We start from the raw sequence: 19,615 nt of genomic DNA, 5'->3' as shown, positions 1-19,615 counted from the left end.
CTGGTTTTTTTTTATTATTATCATGATTTACAGATGCTTTTTTAACTTCACTATTAATGTCTTTTTTCTTAATTATTTTTTTTCCCTCTGGATTAGATATACATGTTAAGACTTTGTAATAATGATTTATTTTTTAAGATGTCGTTTCTTCTTCACATAAGACTTTGCTTTCTGTAAGCGTTTATTTGCCTTTATTTGAGAATGGGACGAATGTTTTGAATTTTTGAACTATTTTTATATATATATATTGTAGTGGCTATTGAACCCTTTTTTAATTCTATTTTGATAACCTTTTTTTTAAAATAAGATTGGTGAATTTACATCTATACTTTGTAATATGGTCCTTTCAAAATGTCGTTTCTTCTTCCCATAAGTCTTTGTTTTTGAAACGTCATTTCCTTATATTTGAATATGGAATTTTTTTTTTAAAGGCATATTACACTATTTTAAACTTCAAAGGTTATCCTTTTTTTATTAATGATTTTTTGCTTTTTTATATTATTTTTTCATTTTGATTGATATATATTCTTTTTGTTTACAACCTTGTATTTATATCTGGGTGTTATATAGTTTCTCTTTTCTTTCTTTTCATGAAGTCGCCATCTTGAAAACGGGGCTAATATTAGTGTTAGTTTGTGCGCCTGCCACTTGGCTTTTTTCCGTGGGGTTGGGCGAGGGGGTAGGGATCTTCTTTCACGCTTTTGCTTTTTATTTTATTGCTTTTAGTTTATGGGCCGACTTTAAATTATTAATATTGTTGAGGTGTAATGTTCTCCGGTTGCTCCTGAATCATTTTTCCTTCTTCCTGATTTATGGGTTATGTGTCTTTTTAACCTTTTATGATATATACAATTAGTATTGACATGATGGATAAGTCTGTTAACTTTATCTCTTGGAATACTAATGGTTTAAATCATCCAATTAAACGTAAAAAAATATTTAAAGTATTCCATAGACTAAATGCTAATATTATTTTTGCACAGGAGACCCATATTAGGAGGGAGGATAATCAACGCTTTTTTAGGTTCTGGAAAGGTCAACAATTCCACTCGAATTCTACCGCCAAAATTAGGGGTGTGTCTATTTTTATAGACCCTTCAATTTCGTTTACACATCATGAAATTATTTCTGATCCACAGGGCAGATTTTTGTTGATAACTGGTTCACTTTTTAATCGAAAAGTGGTTTTAGTTAATATTTATGCTCCAAACTTTGACTGCCCTGAATTTTTTAAACGTTTATTTACTTCCCTTCCTAATCTAAATGAATATATGTTGATAATGGGTGGAGATTTCAATTGTTGTTTGAATCCTTCAATGGATAGATCTAAACCTATTCGAATTCTTCCAAATAGATCAGCCTCACTTATTAATTCTTTTATGGTTGATTCGGGAATCACTGAAATACGGCGGTTTTTGAACCCTAAAGATAAAGAATTTTCGTTTTTTTCACATGTATATCACAGTTATTCTAGAATTGATTATTTTCTTATTGATCATCATTTATTAACAGATGTTATTGATTGTAAATATGATTCTATTGCTATTTCGGATCATGCACCTTTGAAGTTATCTGTCAAGATTTCGGACTTTTCGAATAATACTAGATCTTGGAGACTTAACGCTACTTTGCTTCAAGATCCAGAATTCATCACCTACATAAAACAGCAAATTGACTTGTTTTTCTCAACAAACTATACAGAAGAGATTGACAGAGGAATACTTTGGGATTCTTTTAAGGCTTTTATCCGTGGACAAATTATCTCCTATTCTGTCAGTTAAAGAAAACAAAGATATTTAGATATTGCTTTATTAGTGGATAAAATTAAAGAAATTGATAAGATTTATTCCGTGACTCCTACCAAAGAACTTTATAAGAAAAGAGTTGAGCTTCAAATGGAGCATAGCTTATTATTATCTTCTTCAATTGAGAATCAATTAATTAGGACCAGGGCCCAATTTTATATCCATAGTTATCGAACTGGTAAATTATTAGCTAACCAATTAAAAGCCATTTCGACTAAGCGACAAATTATTAAAATTCGTAAACAAGATGGAAATCTGACTACTGATCATAAAGAAATCAATAACACTTTTCAAGATTTGTATAAATCTTTATATCAATCAGAATTTGACGGCGATCTGTCCATGATGGATAACTTTTTTAACAATTTGAATATTCCCAAACTGACAGATGAAGACCGTAGCTTGTTTGATGCTCCTATCTCTCTGGCCGAAATAGGAGAGGCCATCTCATCAATGAACTCAGGAAAAGCTCCTGGTCCTGATGGCTTTATTATAGAATTTTTAAAAACTTTTTCTTCTTTGCTTTCCCCTTGGCTATGTGAAATTTTTAATGATGCATTTGTTAAGAAGAGATTACCTCAGTCTTTTTATGAAGCTACTATCTCTCTAATTCTTAAAAAAGATAAGGATCCCACTCTATGTGCATCTTATCGCCCTATATCACTACTAAATGTAGATTCTAAGATTCTTACAAAAATTTTAGCTATTAGGTTAGAAAAGGTATTATCACAGATTATTTCAGAAGATCAAACTGGTTTTATTAGGAATCGGTATTCCTTTTTTAATATTAGAAAATTGATTAATATAATTTACATTTCATCACCCACAATTCCAGAATGTGTTATTTCACTAGATGCTGAAAAAGCCTTTGATAGAGTTGAATGGGTATACTTATTTAACACTTTGAGATATTTTAATTTTAGTCCTAATTTTATATCATGGATTAAACTAATATATCATAAACCTGTTGCTTCTGTTCTTACAAATAATTACAGATCTTCCTTTTTTCAATTGTCTCGTGGTACGAGACAAGGTTGTCCCTTAAGTCCTTTATTGTTTAATATTGCATTAGAACCTTTAGCCATTGCTATTCGTGAATCTCCTAATATTTTTGGTATCACCCGTAATGAGAAATTATACAAGTTATCACTCTATGCTGATGACTTGTTGTTATATATTTCTGATCCTGACAGGTCTATTCCCGCTATTTTATCCTTGTTGGCTCAATTTGGTAGTTTTTCTGGTTACAAACTAAACTTGGATAAGAATGATTTATTCCCTTTAAACGCGCAAACTTTATTGAATGAAAGGACGCCATTTAAAGTTGTTGATGATAACTTTATCTATTTAGGTATAAAAATTACTAAGAAATATAAAGATTTATTTACATTGAATTTTCTACCTATGCTTTATCAAATTCAACAACTTACTACAAGATGGTCTCCCTTATCCTTATCATTAGTTGGTCGGATTAATGCTATTAAAATGATGATTCTACCGAAATTTTTATATTTATTTCAAGCTTTACCAATTTTTATTCCTAAATCTTTTTTTGATAACATTGATTCAAAAATTTCTTCATTTGTGTGGCAAAATAAAAATCCTAGGCTAAGTAAAAGGCAATTACAAAAATCTAAAAAAGATGGTGGTTTAGCTCTACCTAACCTTAGATTTTACTATTGGGCGAATAATATTCGTAACTTAATGTATTGGAAATCAGATTTGGATTCACCATTGTGCCCACAGTGGGTAAATTTAGAATGCAATGAGGCACAGGGATATTCTCTATTCTCCGTTCTGGGTTCTTCTCTTTCTGCCGATTTAGTTAAATTTAATAAACAGATATCTAACCCTGTTGTCAAACATACATTACGAATTTGGTTTCAATTTCATAAATTTTTTACTCTGAAAAACTTTGTTCTTGATAGCCCTATTTTACTTAATTTTTTTTTCAAACCTTCTTTGACAGATCAAGCCTTTAACATATGGAAAGGGAAAGGTATAAAATGTTTTCGTGATCTTTTCTTTGAAGGTAGTTTGATGTCTTTCGACCAACTTTCCAACAAATTTGAGTTACCTAAATCTAACTTTTTTAGATATTTACAAATTAGAAATTTTTTACATAAAATTCTACCATCCTTCCCCAATTCAACTTCGATGGACTTTTTAGGTATGGTTTTTACCTTAAATCCCTATCAGAAGGGATTAGTGGCTTTTATTTATAATATGATTATGAAGATACAACCAGAAATATCAGGTAGAATTAAACAAGAATGGGAAAAAGAACTTCAATATAATATATCAATAGAAAAATGGGAAAAAATTTTACAAATGGTTAATTCTTCTTCTATATGTGCTAAACATGCTTTAATACAATTTAAAATTGTACATAGAGCTCAAATGTCTAAAGAAAAGCTTGCTCGATTCTATTCTCATATTAACCCTCAATGTGACAGATGTCATTCAGATGTGGCTTCATTGACCCACATGTTTTGGTCATGTCCCGCTTTACATAACTATTGGAAGGACATATTTGCTACCATTTCCTCAATTTGGAATATCGATTTACAACCTCATTTTATTACTGCAAATTTTGGTATACCAAATGAAGATGATAATCAGTTTTCCCCTTCAATTAGACGAATGATTGCTTTTGTAACATTAATGGCCATAAGGTCTATATTACAAAATTGGAAAGAAGTGAATCCTCCTACCACGTTCCAGTGGTTCTCTCAAACTATTTCTTTTCTGAGCTTGGAAAAAATTAGAAGCACTATTTTTGACTCATCAATTAAATTTGAAGAAACTTGGGGACCGTTCATTCGACATTTTCATATGAATTAATTTGGCCTCTTCCAGACCTTCTCTTTACTTATCCTTGTTCAGGTATGGAGTTCCGGAGTCTTTGGTACTATCATATACAAATAAACTGTTATTATTGCCCATGTTAGTTTAGTTTAGTATTTTTTTTATATTTTTTGCCTGTTTTTTTATAATTTTTTCTTTCTCCTTTGATGATTATTTTTTTTCATATAATTATTATAGACTTGATTGACAATGTACTATGTTTATATGTTGATATTTTAATAGGATATTGTTATCCTACTACTAATTCAATTTCAAGTCTTATGCATTTATAACCTATTTATTATTATATTATGTTTCTTTTATATATGAAATTCAATAAAAAGATTGAAAAAGAAAAAGAAAGAGGAGACTATGGACCATCATGTCGGAATGGGAATGAAGACAGGAATTAAAATGGTTGGCCACCAGGAAATTCCACTTTTGGCAAATGGAGCAGAGAAAGCAGTCCCCAATTTATATCGGGTCTCACCAAAGTAGAGGAGACTTCATCGGGAGCATTGGATACAATAGACAACACCAACAGATGTTGCCTCATCTGGAAGAACTGTTTGGGGCCCTGAAAAGAAGCATGGGATGAGGTGAATGGGCATGTGTATCATCTCTGCTGTTCTGTCACTTCCAGGAGGGAGACTAGTGGGGAGGCACAAATAGACAAAGAAATGGTGGAAGGAGTGATCCCTGTGGCAAGTGGAGAGTGGGGGAGGGGGAAGGTAACCAGATAACCTGCAAGTATATGTTCAGTGTACAAATGACTATGAAGCTCTGTTATGAATTGTCTCTTACACTTAAGTTTGAGACCAAGTGAGAAACTTAAGCCATTCCAAAGAAACTATTCCCTGTGGAACTTTCTAGTACAGTCCTTCCAGCCACAGACCTTTAAGACCATATGACATAGGAGTAAAATTAGGCCACTTGGCCCATCGAGTCTGCTCTACCATTTCATCATGGCTGATTTATTATCCCTCTGAATCCCAGTATCCTGCCTTCTCCCTGTAACCTTTGATGCCCTCTTTGACTAACCAAGTACCTATTAATCTCTGCTTTAAATATACTCAATGACTTAGACTCCACAGCTATCTGTGGCAATGAAGCCCATGGATTCACCACCATCTGGCTACAGACATTCCTTCTCATCTCTGTTCTAAATGGATATCCCTCTATTCCGAGGCTGTGCCTTTTGTCCTAGACTATAGGAAACATCGCCACATCCACTCTGTCTAGGCCATTCAATAGGTTTCAATGAGATCTGCCCCTCATTCTTCTAAACTCCAACGGTTACAGAGCTATCAAATATTAACCCTTTCATTCCCAGAATCATTCTCATGAACCATCTCTGGACCCTCTCCAATGGCAGGACATCTTTTCTTACATAAGAAACTCATTCTTGTGAACTTCCCCTGGACCCTCACCAATGCCAGCACATCTTTCCTATAACCGAATGACTAAAAATATATATAGTACTCCAAGTGTGTGTATATACACACACACTTCTGGTTACTAATGACTTGTACAGAAGAGGGGTTACAGGATTGCTTCGAATCGGTGGACTGAGCCATGTGACGGACTCATCTGTTGATCTGAATGAACACATCACGGTTGTCACAGACTTTATAAAAGCAGTTGTAGGCAAGTGTGTCGCCACAAAATCATTCAGAATCTTCCCCGACTAGAAGCCCTGTACGAACCATGAGATTCACAGTCGGCTGAAGACCAGATCAGAGGCATTCAGGGCTGGTGATCAAGAACGTTACAAGAGGTCCAGGTATGACCTCCAGAAAGCCATCTCACGGGTGAAGTGGCAATTCTGCTCTCAACTTGAATCAACAAAAGATGTTCGACAGTTGTAGCAGGGCTTGAATGTCATCACCTGTTATTAAGTTAAATCAAGTGACAGCAGGGCTGTCAGATCAGCTCAATGCCTTCTATATTCACTTTGACCATGAAATCATAGAGGGAACATGATGAACTCCCACATCCTCCTACGATCCTATGATTTCAGTCTCTGAAGTCAATGTATGAGCAGCCCTCAGGGAGAGTGAACCCATGAAAAACATCCAGACCAGACAGGGTTCCTGACCAAGTACTGAAGACCTGTGCTGCTCAACTGGTTGGAGTGCTCGTTGAGACCTTTAACCTCTTGCTTCAGCAGTCTAAGATACCCACCTACTTCAAGTAGGTTTCAATTAGACTGTTGCCCAAAAAGAACGTGGTAACCTGTCTCAATGACTATTGTCCAGTAGCGCTTACATCCACGGTGATGAAGTGCTTTGAGAGGTTGGTGATGAAACATATTGACTCTTATACCTGCATCCCTCAGTCTCTCTATTCTACAACATTCTCCAGGGTTTGGCCATTTTCTATGCAAGACCTGGCTGGTTCAAGTTACCAAAATGCAATAACTTGCCCTTCTTAGAATTAAATTCTCTCTTCTTTGGTCAACTTCCCCTGTTGATCTAGATTCTGCTGTAATATTAAATGACACTCTTCACTGTCCACTAGAACACCAATTTTGGTGTAATTCAAATAACTTACGTACAAGCCATGTTGACTATATTCTCATCCAAATTATTAATACAGACAACAAACAATAGTGGTACACCACTAGTCACAGGCCTTCAGTCTAAACCCTCTCTACCAACTTCTGACTCCTTCCACCAAACCAATTTTGTATCCAATTGCCTGGATCCCACGTGATCTAATTACATCTAGCTTTGTTTCCCAGAAATGGTTCCTTCCTAAGTGAAAAATATGCATTCAAAGTGCTTTCCTGCTCACATTTTAGGAATTCTTCATCCTTAAGCTCTTCCTCATCTGTATCAAAGTCACTGAGCAGCTTCAATTATCCTGACTATCCCAAGATCTCACAACTCTAATATCAGGGTAGCAGTTAATAGTATACATGTTCCAGAATACATATTACCAGTGACTAACAGCAAAGGTGGCATGCTTCAAAGTCACTAAAGCATTGGCGATTTAACCTCGGTAATCTTTGATAATGCCAGAACCGCAGACTGTTTAGCCCCCTGGTCATCTCAGTGAAACTAACCATTCTTAATACAACTATTATTCTTAACCACATATGCCACATATTATACAGAAGGGGAAACAGAATTGAAAATTATTTAACCCCTTTTGATTTTTTCCCCTCCCCTCACCTTTTTTGATTTTTTTTCTTTGTTTTTCCACTTGTCTGACAAATGTCAGAGTACATACTCTTCTCATCATATTGAGAATGGCTTATAGCAATAATTAAAAGAAAGCAGTTTTTATTTCTTCTGCACTGAATTATAAAACCAGGATACTGCCTAGTTAGTCCCTTTTTCTTTGCAAGCAAATTCATAGCAACTGAGTGGCCTGGGAGTCTGATACTTAATTACTTGATCAGGTCTCTTTCCTCATTCGCATGCAATTGAACATCTACCTTCAGAGGCATATAACTCTTGTTGTTGAGGTTCAAATGAGATTGTAAGCAAACTGCAAAGATATGGAAAGCGATACATAACAAAAAACTGCCTTCTGGCAGCGTCAATTACATACCCTGCAACTTAGCAGAGAACTGATTTTAGCCTCTGTGAATGAAGTTAGTTAGATTAACTTCCAGGTGACTAACATCATTAAAGCAGCTGTTGCAAAAAACATTTTTACATAGAACATTGAGGAGTGTCCTTTAAGCCCACAATTTAGTGCCAATCCTGATGACATTTTATGCCTTCTTCCTGTCCATCATACATATCCCTCCATTCCCTTCATATTCATAGTATATTTAAGAGCCTCTTAAACTCCACTAACCTGCCTGCTTCCATTAGTACCCCGATAACCCATTCATTCTCTGCATAGAAAACTTGCTCCTCATGTCACATTTACACTTCCTCCTGATATTTGTTCACTTCTCAAACACTAAAATACATTGACATTAGATTTACTCATATTGGTTAAATCAATAATTGAATGTTACTAAAATGACATTCCATGTTGGAAAATAAGGTTCTATAATAATCTCTATGTAATTATTGAACTTAAACTAAATGGACTGTGAATACACATGTATATAACAATGTAACAGGCAAATTTACAATTACTTGATGCTTAAATGCTAATTATGACATTTATTTTTTCTTTTCCCATCTACACTACTTCTCCTTACCTGCTCCACCCTCATGAGGGGTCAGAACCCTACAGCCAAGGTCATAAACAATGTGGTAGAGGGGGTGCAACTCAGACACTGGTCTTCAGATGTTATTTCCTCCCAAGTGAATGACCTTAACTGCATCATCTGAACTCTAGTGAAGAAATACGGGCTGCTACTATTGCATATAAATTATATGTAGCTTACTTTCTCTTTCTCCACTTATTTGTCAAGTATCCTTTCAATTGTGCCTTACTAATCCATTTAATCTTCAACTTCTTTTAAACCTTAAGCTTTTACCTTGCATTAGACCTTTTAGTAGACCAATTCTGTCCCCCAGCTGCAACAGTAACATATATTTATCCTAATCAGTTTGCAATTTTGTCGGATACCAAGTTATGGAAATAGAATCATACAAACCTCCTTATGTCAGCAAAAGAGAGACTTGGTACTACTGTACACCTACTCCTATTTTGAAATAGTAATATTTATTTATGAGACAAAGTAACTACAACTATAGAAGGAGAGCCACTCTCACATCCCTATAAAGTCCTTCCCTTTTTCTCCAACCTTGAGGGCAATTTACAGTGAACAATTAACCTGTCAATTACTACATCTTTGGGATGCTGGAGGAAATTGAAGCATCCAGACTATATCTGTGTGGTCGAAGGGAGAACAGACAAACTCAATTCAGACAGCACTGGAGGTTAGGATCAAGCCATAGTCATTATTGTACCTATTTCTGTTATCAGATTGTACATATATGACATAGTTGGGCAAAATCAATATATACAGCCAATGTACAAATGGAGAAAGCTCTTTGTGTGTATGTATAGATGAATCTGTTTATGAATGTCTGAGGCCATGCACAAATACATGTATGAGCAGAGATGATAAATAAACCATAGTTATTCTCCTATGAACCAAGCAATTAACTGAAGCTGCAGAGGTACAGCATGTTCAAAAAAATTGCAGCTAAGGTGCAAAATTAAAATCTGCCAAGCATGGGTCACCATCTTATGTAGGACCAAAAGTATGGCTCCACTTTTTCAACCTTCATGGTGAATGTGGGATAAGCAAAATAATAGCTCAGTCAGTACTTGGACTATATAAACAATTTAAATTTCTTTTGTTGACTAGTCAAAATACAGCTCAGTAAGGTTTGAGTGGCTTGGATCATCCCAATTCAGTCAAATTGCAAGATCATTGCAGGGTCAAACCTTGCAATGATGTCTTTTGCTCCACCCGTCAAGAATAGAACTAACACTGGAAGACTGATTCAGACCTAGGTAATCTGAATTTGAGCAAAAAGACTAATAAACTCTATACCTGTGGGCAAGCAAAGGTCTTCCAATTGGTCACTGTTGATAAGGAACGGAAAATCACCCACAATGGAAGTGCTTGCAGTTTTTCACAAGATTTATTCACTGCATAATTGCAACAACTTAACCAGTATGACAGAGTATGGAACGTGGACTGTAAAACTATGCCATTCCACATCTAACTTTCTTTGAGGTGACCTCAAGCACAATTACTTCTCATTGCTTCATGAGATTCTTTCCAAATTTTCAGAATACCGAAGACGACAAACTCTTTTTTCAAAATTCCCAGTAACCACATTGCAGCTCTGAATTTGGATAGCAGAGGATTGCCAGATATTGTCCTAGGTCACAATTCTCTGCCTGCTTGCTTGCTTAGTTCCAAGTGCTTGATACCTCCCGCCCTATTTCTCCCTAATACGAATAATAATAAGCACATTATTGATCCTGTATCTCATCCTGTCCAACCTTTAACAAAAGCAGCCTCCTCTCCATCTCCTGCAATATTGTGAGTGTAACACAATAGACTGAAAGTTTAATGATAGTTCTGGTAGATAGTCAGTCTCTGATGGTGCTCTATTGAACCTGACAGCTTTCATCCACCAACAGCAATAATGGATGAGTGAATAGAAGAATTGGAGCGAGATCAATGTTCAACATTCTGTTGGTCACTACAGTAATGGATTTTAAAATGATAATGCATGGAAATAAATGGTGTTCTCTTTTTGTCTAGACTAGCATTAATGTTTATCTCTACCACTAAACAATAGCTGAAAGCAACCTAAATATGAAAAAAATAAAACATTATTCAGGATATCAGCAGGAGAAACTGATTTTATAAAATTTCTCAGGAGCAGCATTAACATTGCTTATAATGAAATGGGGTGAGAAGCGCAACCACAATACGATGTGCATTTTTTTTTTAAAGGTGGGTAGGAAAGGTTTCGGGAGATATGGGCAGACATTTATATTGGTAAGGACAAGTTGGGCTAAAAAACTTATTTCTGAGCTGCATTATTCTATGATTAATCCAGGAATGAAAGGGTTAACATATGAGTGCTTGGTGACTCTGGGCCTGTACTTGCTTGAGTTTAGAAACATGGTGGTGGTGGTGTGGGGGTGGGGGGTGGAATCTCCTTGAATCCTATCAACTATTAAAAAGTCTGGATAGAGTGGATGCGGGAAGGACGTTTCCTATGGTGGGTGAATCTAGGTTCACCAGGCACAACCTCAGAACAGAGAGACATCCATTTATAACAGAGATGAGCAGGAATTTCTTTAGCTAGAGGGTGGTGAATTGGTGGAACTCATTGCTATAGACGGCAGTGTTTGGCAAGTCACTGGTATATTTAAAGACGAGATCGATGGATTCTTGATTAGTCAGGGCATCAAAGATTACAGAAGAAGGCAGGAGAATGGGATTCAGAAGGATAATAAATCACCCATGATGAAGTGGCAGAACAGACTTGATGGGCTGGATAGCCTAATTCTGCTCCCATGTCTCATGTCTTATTAACTATTCCATTTGGTTTTCATCTTAATGTATAATGAGGTGGAGAAGCTCAGAAGATGAAAGATCTGAAAGTGAAATGGCAAGCAAAAGAAACAGAATAAAGCAGAAGGTAGAGAAGGTGAAAGTGGGACAGTTGGAACCTGAGAGACAAATGCAACAAAAAGCAGACAAAGTAAGAAAAAGACTTGCAGAACTAGATCAGGATAGGACCAGAAAAATAAGGAAATGGAAGGGATTTTTACTGCCCTGAACGTTAATCTGAAATATTAAAACTATTGCTGAGTTGGCTATACTGGCTTTTGCAGAACCCCTGGCTTTAGTCTTACAAATGTTCAAGGCTGCATGAATACTGATCAATGCAAGTAATACACACTTGCTCCAAATTGGGGACAATGATAAACTGAGTAGGCACAGAGCAGAACTGCATCCATTGTGGAAAGGAGTGTTCTACAAATAATCATCAGGAACATAACTAGCAGTCACTTAGACACAATTAGAGAAGGACAGATATAGATTTGTTCATGCCAAATTGTGTCTAGCCACTGAAAGACTAACAGAAAAGGTCAATGAGGGGAACAACTTGTTTGATATGAGTGCCACATAATATGTTAATAGGGTGAAAGCCATGGAATAAAAGGCTGTAACTGCATGGATTAAGAACTGGCTATTTACTAGGACATAGAAAGTAGTTAGAACATAGAACACTACAACACAGTACAGGCCCTTTGGCCCACAATGCTGTGCCAACCTCATAATCCACTCTGAGATCAATCTAATCCTTTCCTCTCTATATAGCTCTCCATTTTTGATCATCCTTGTACCTATTTAAGAGTTTAAAAAAAATGTTCCTAATGTATCTGCCTCTACCACCACTCTTGGTAGGGTGTCCTACACACCTAGCACTCTGCAAAATCTTACCTCTGACATTCCCCCTATACTTTCATCCAATCTCTTTAAAATTATGACCTAGTATAGCCGTTTCACGACCTGGGAAAAAGTCTCTGGTTGCTTACTTGATCTATGCCTCTTATCATCTAGTACACCACTACCAAAACACCCCTCATCCTCGTTTGCTCCAAGGAGAACCACCCTAGCTCATTCTATCCATAAAAGACATGCTCTCTAATCCAGGCAGCATCCTGGTAAATCTCTGCACTCTCTCTGAAGTTTACACATCCTTACTGTAATGAAGTGACCAGAATTCAACACAGTATTCCAAGTGTGCTGAACCAGGATTTTATAGAGCTACATTACCTTGTGGCACTTGAACTCAATCCGCTGACTAATGAAGACCAATACACTATATGCCTTGTTAGCAACCCTATCAACTTACAGGAACTGACTGATCTATCGAGCCCAAGATCCCTCTGTTCCTGTATGATGCTTTCAATTCAATCTTCCTAAGTGTATCACTTCACATTTTTCCAGGTTGAACTCCACCTGCCACTTCTCAGCCCAGCTCTGCATCATGTCAAATAGCCTGCTGTAACCTATGACAACTTTTCCCACTATCCCTAACTCCACCAACCTTTGTGTCATCTACAAACTTACTATCCCACCCTTACACTTCCTCATCTAAGTCATCAATAAAAAATCACAAGGAGCAAGAGTCCCAGAACAGATCACCAATGGTCACTAACCTCCAGATATGAGCAACAACCACCCTCTGCCCTCAATGGGCATGCTAATTTTGAATCCACTCAGCCAAGTTTCCCAGGATCCCATGCCTCCTGACCGTCTGAATGAGCCAGCCATGGGAAACCCCATTTAAAAGGACGCAAAGATCATCGCCAAAGGTACAGCAGTCTCTTCCCTTGCTTCCTATAGTAACCTGGGATATATCCCATCCGGCCCCTGGATCTTATCTATTCTAATGATTTTCAAAAGTTTCAGCACAGCCTTTTTTTTCAATGTTGACATGTTCTAGCATATGAGCCTGGTTATGCTATCCTCACAAATGTTAAGGTCCGTTTCAATGGTAGATACTGAAGCAAATATTCATTAAGGACCTCCCCTACCTTCTCTGACTCCAGGCACATGCTTCCTCTTCTATCCCTATTCTGTCCTATCCTCACTCTAGTCATCCTCCTGTTCTTCACATACATGGAGAATGCTTTGGGGTTTTCTATAATCCTACTCACCAAGGCCTTCACATGCCCCCCTTCTAGCTTTACCAAGTCTATTCTTAAGCTCCTTCCTGGCTTTCTCGTAGCACTCTAGAGCAATGTCTGATCCTTGCTTCCTGAACCTTAAGCTTCTCTCTTCCTCTTGACCAGGTGTTCCACATCTCTTGTGAAACATGATTTCTTCACCCTACCATATTTCCCTGCCTCAGTGGGATGAGCCTATCCTTAAATCCACACAATTGCCCTCTAAGGGCAATTTCCCTGAGTACATCTGTTCTCAATTTATGCTCCCAAATTCCTGTCAAAAATCATGAAACCCCTCCTCATCTGCACCCATCCCTCTCCAAAGCTATGGTAAAGGTCAGGGAATTGTGGTCACTGTCTCTGAAGTGCTTACCCACAGAGAGATCTGACTCCTGACCTGGTTCACTGCCCAGCACTAGATCCAGTATGGCCTTTCCTCTAGTTGGCCTGTCTACATATTGCGTCAAGAGATCCTTCCTGGACATACAACAAATACCACCCCACCCAACCCTTTTGCCTAAGGAGGTGTCAATCAATATTAGTTGCTTGAATGATTGGAGAGAAGCGAAAGATGTTCCTCTGCACACTTGGATCTCTGATTTCCTTCATATAGTGACTTGGACTTGGATGTATAATTTCTAATTTGGAACACACGGACTTGGCGTTGTGAACTGAGAGGATGAAAGCAAAGGGCTCTAAAGAGATGGAGGTGGGAATCCCAACCTGAGGTCCACGGATCCCTTGGTTAATAGTAGGGATCCACCATTTAAAAAAGGTTGGAACCACTGAAATAGTGACAAGGTGGTAAAATGTGAAGTGTAACATTTTGATCAGAAAAATGGAAAGGGCCAAACAAAACAGAGGGAAAATTCCTTCAAAAGTGTAGAAAAACTGTAAGATCTAATAGTATTTTCATAGTTCTTTGAAAGTGATAGAACTAGTTGTGAACATAGACTTAACATACAGAAAAAAGCATCAGAATAAAGCGCCAGTCAGCCACATGTGAACTATTTGCCCAATTTTTGGTACCACACCTTAGCTTTACCCCCAGTTTTGGTTGCCACCTAATGCTTTGTGATGAGGGCCTTTAATAGTATAGATAGGCCAGCAAAGCTGGGGTTGTTTTCCTTGGAACAGTGACAGAATCTGACTCAGGAATTTAAAGTCATGAAGCATGTAGACATAGTGGATGGAAGGAAACTGCTCCTACTGGTGGAAGAGTTACAAACTAGGGGATGTGAAATATCAGTGAATGGCAAAGGTACAGAAAGTCCCACAAAGGGAAGATTTTTTAATGTAGTGAGTTTTTAGGGGTTTACAATCTCTACTAGCATGCTGCCAATTTGAATTCTAGATGCAATTCTAGACTTCCAAAGGGAACTGGACAAGAATCTGAGATAAAAGATATTTTCACAGGGCTTCAGGAAAAATGCAAAAGACAGGAATGATCTGTGCTGATCTAAATGATAATGAAGTCGAGGAGTTGAAATGCTTCCTCCCATACTATAACTATTCTGATTACATCTTACCTGTGCTACAGCCCAAATTCACTGAATAATTCCGTTCTCTCTTACCTGAGAGGTAGAACTTTAGCTCATGTTATCATTTACAAAAAGAACAAATCAAGCTCAACACTGTATGGGGCAGAGCAGTCTTCTTGATTGGCACCTCACCTACATCCATTCACTCATACCAGCACTGACACACAGCAGCAGCACTTCATACCATCCCTAGGATGCACTGCAGCACCTTCCAAACCTATTACTCCTACCAGGTAGTTGGACAAGGGCAGCAGAAGCACTGGGGACTCCAAGCCCACACCACTCAAGGATTACAGCAGTTCAAGAGCACAAACCACCACCACCTTTCTCAAGGGCAACTAGAGATGTGTAATTAAATGCTGACAGCCTACAAAACCATAATGTCTTGAATAATATATTTAAAAAATCATTCCCAATTTAAGGCATACTGCGTGTGAAGAGATCATAAAAGGCATAAACCTTTTGGGTTATAAAATGGCAACCAATGTAATTCTTCAAACAGCTTCTGTCCAGTTTAATAGCAATTATCCACTATCCTGATAACTCTCTAACTGTTATCCAAATAAGAAAATTAATTCCACTTTTAAGGTGCCTGGTTCGTGAACTGCACACAGAATTTCCAACAGAGAAACATGCTGTTTTGGAAATCTCTAATCTTGTAACAGTAGAGGCAATCACACACGTCTGACCTGGATTTCTTGTATCTCAATTACATGTTGAAACTCTCTTGTCTGATAATCTATGGATTGGCACCTCCTGTGGTCCTACATGCTTTGAATTTGTAGCATAGATCTGCACTAATTAACCAAAAAAATCTAAAATTAAATAAAAACTGTACTATTCTGTAGCTAATTCAATTACCTGCACAACTTTTGCAAAGCCAGCCACCAAAGTTTCTGACTTCAGAAACTTTCGGTTACAGACAGCTTTCAGATGAGAAACAGGGAGCTCTATACTTAAATAAGAACAGTTCTCCTACACAGGAGAAGATGATCAAGGAGCAATTTTCTGTGCAATGGTTAGGTCCCAGATTAAAGAGTTTCAAACTGTAATTACTTTCTAACACATGTTAAACAAGCTCCTAAAATACTGACTTAAAATCTAAAAATCCTATCTGTCTGCCTACATTTGAAATAAGCCTTTTATATCTCCTTACTGAAGTATGTACTTCTATCTCAGATCAAATATTTAACATGTTTGTTTTCTGCAAGGTACAAGTTAAAAAAATTAATCAGAAATAACTCACCAAACTGTCCAATCCACCTCCCAAAAGATCCACAGCTCCCATTTGCATTGAAGACATCTGTGGTACGTTGACAGGAGGACCCAGGTCAAGGTTCAGGAGATCACCCAGAAGGTCACCTTGGGATGGAATAACTTGAGGCTGCTGTTCTAAAGTCAAGTTTGCTGTAGTAGTTGGTCCAACTGGACTATCCGGCTCACTTCTGGATGGAGAAAATAAGTGACGTAGCTTAAAATAAAGACCACTGTCATATTGAATCCCCTATCAGATGAAAAGCATGTAAAGTCTCATAGGAAATGAGTGGCAGTACAGATTAGATCAGATCTGTTACTGACTGCTGTATCCTATTGACAGCACAAAATGCTCAGAGAGAACATTTAGACAATTTAGGTATCTGTTAGAAATACAATCTTTTCGTAACTGCGGCTTGTCATAGCCTAATATATGCATGATGCATTTACCTTTTGTGATTTTGGTGAAAATGATCGGAAGTTAGCAGTGTAATACAAGCTGCAGAGAGCAGTATATATACTTTTGAGGAATTTAATAATAATAGAGAAAATTGTATTGAATTAGCCAAGTGTTAGAAATGAAGTGAAGGAAATTCTCAAGGTCACTCATCAGCTTTCCATTCTCATGTTAGAAGGCAACATGATTTTCTGTCACAGCAGTAAAACCTTGAATGGTTTCAAAATCCAATTTCCCAAAAACACTGAGCAATAGTTAAAATCCTTTTATTCAGCTCCCTGTCAACCCAAACAGTTGAAGGAGACCACCAAAACAAAACCATAAGCCAGTCACCTGTAGTTAACCATGAAAACATCAATAAACAAAAATCAAATGATCAGGCAACTGCTGATATTTAGCTCTGAATGTTAGTTGCAATAATTGAATATTATGAACATACAGAATACAGTATTTGCTTAATGCAGTTAACATAGTAAAAATGTTTCAAGTTACTTCACAGACAAAATTTAATAGCAAGGAGGACTCACTGGGGCAACAAGCAACGTCCCAGTTGCTTATCAAAACATAAGCAAATGATCATATAAGGAATAGGCAACAACAATTATCTCTATAGTAAGAGGAAAATTATTTCCATTAATTACCAAAACAAGAGGCTGTTTGCTGAACTACTTAGAACCTTTGATGAACTTCAGTGAGGAATTTGAAGCAATACAGAATCAAGTATCAAAATGTTACTGTAAACCAAAACTAATTGGAGTCACCAATTATGAAATCCCGACTTGTAGTTCCTTGAGAAACACCAGCAATTCTGTTAGCTAATGGCAATTTTGCTATCTGACAGACATAAGGCTTACTATCTCCAGATACAAGTGTGCAAAGTTAGCAACTCCTGATCCTCCCAAGAAATCCTCATTGCTCTCGTTCCAAATGCAGTCTGACCCTGAATGGATCACAGAATCCAGTGGGGCAGCAACAATCTCCAGCAGTTCCTCAGTGATTCTATGAGTAGTGTAATCAGAAATACACATATTCTATTGTTGAACCTACACCTGTTTCAGTGATCACAGTTCATGCCAATGGAAAGGGAGGATGAATAAGTGTGCTACATTTCAGATAATTGAATTAACTTTAAACTACTTTATTGTTCTTTAATATCTTATAGTACTTGAGTTCTTTTCAATAATTTTCTCAAATATAAATTAGCTCTTGTATTATTTTGTTGTGAGGAATGTCCCGGGTAGTTAAACTCCTCTGTAGGATTGGCAATTGCGAGGTCCTCTCACTCGAATACCAGGTAGTGCCTCCCTCTCTCTATATTTGGGAAATTACCATTGTATTGTCTGCTCCTGACAAAACGGGGGATAGTGTTATCAGATGCACAGAGTTTACAACTCCCAGCAAATTGTGAGACCATATCCATTATGCTGAGATGAAGCTACAGATGCTATATACTATACCAACAGCTCAAGCCCAAAGTTTCCAATAAATAGAAACTCATACATATTTTAAGGGTAAGTGTGTAAACAGGGAAAGAGTGGGAACCACTGGGAACAATGTGTGGAGGGCGAGAGAACAAAGGTGAGTTCTTAAATGAATATTCTTCATCTGTATTCACTGAGTGTGACATTGTAGTTGGAGGATTGAGAGAGGGACAGAGGAAATCCTAGAACATGATATTAATGAGAACAAGGAGATATGACTTAAGAATCAGTGGTCTTAAATGAAAATAAATATCCAGTTCCTGATGAGATCTACCCCATACTGCCTTGGGATACAAAAGAGAAGATGGCTGGGGCCCTGCCGATATTAAAACCTTTACTAATCACAGGATTACTAATCACAAGGTTATTTGACAGCAAATATACCATCTTTATTTAAGATTTATTTATCAGGATTATTTACTTATTTATCAAGATTAAGCCTAGTAATGGCAGGCATATGAATCTAATATTTGCAATAGCAAAAATAGTGTAAAATATTCTGAAGAACAAAATTAATCTATATCTGCAAGGGCAGGGATCAATCAAAGATAGCTTGTGTTTGTTAGGGGACTCAGTCTCACAAATTTAACTAGATTTCTTAAAGAAGCAGAACAATATATTTATAAGCACAGGTTGATGTAATCTACATGGTCCTCAGTAAGGTCTTTGACAAGGTACCACATGGGCAGACTGGTCCAAAAGAGGTAGAGTCTACCAACGGAACATTCTGACTGGTTACATCACTAAGTGGTACAGAGGCTCCAAGGCACAGGATCACAAGAAGCCTCAGAACATTGTAGACTCAGCCAGCTCCATCACAGTCATAAGCCTCCCTACCATTTAGGGCATTGTACCTTAATAAGGGGGCATCCATCATTAAGGATCCTTGTCATCCAAGACATGCCCTTTTCTTATTAGTACCACAGAGGTGGTACAGGAGCCTGTATGTGCACACTCAGTGTTTTTAGAACCAACTTCTTACCCTCAGATTTCTGAATGGTCTATGAACGCTACCTTGCCATTTCTCTTTTGCACTGTTTATTTATTATAACACAGTAATTCGTTGTCTACACAGTACTGCGGCCACAAAACAACAAACTT

General features: G+C 37.2%; 1 protein-coding gene across 1 annotated transcript in view; it reads right to left on the bottom strand.

Moving 5' to 3' along the window:
- The window catches only part of ap2b1 (adaptor related protein complex 2 subunit beta 1), a 284,654-nt gene that overhangs the window by 154,161 nt on the left and 110,878 nt on the right, over positions 1–19,615 (bottom strand). The window contains exon 14 of the mRNA XM_059972980.1: positions 16,569–16,767. Coding sequence (XP_059828963.1) covers positions 16,569–16,767 — 199 coding nt within the window. The remainder of the gene's footprint in view (positions 1–16,568; positions 16,768–19,615) is intronic.

Source organism: Hypanus sabinus, chromosome 6 (genome assembly GCF_030144855.1).
Source record: "Hypanus sabinus isolate sHypSab1 chromosome 6, sHypSab1.hap1, whole genome shotgun sequence".
In the NCBI taxonomy this organism is placed as follows: Eukaryota; Metazoa; Chordata; class Chondrichthyes; order Myliobatiformes; family Dasyatidae; genus Hypanus; species Hypanus sabinus.
The sequence above is the reverse complement of the archived record's forward strand: the minus strand, read 5'-3'. Positions and strand labels throughout refer to the sequence as shown.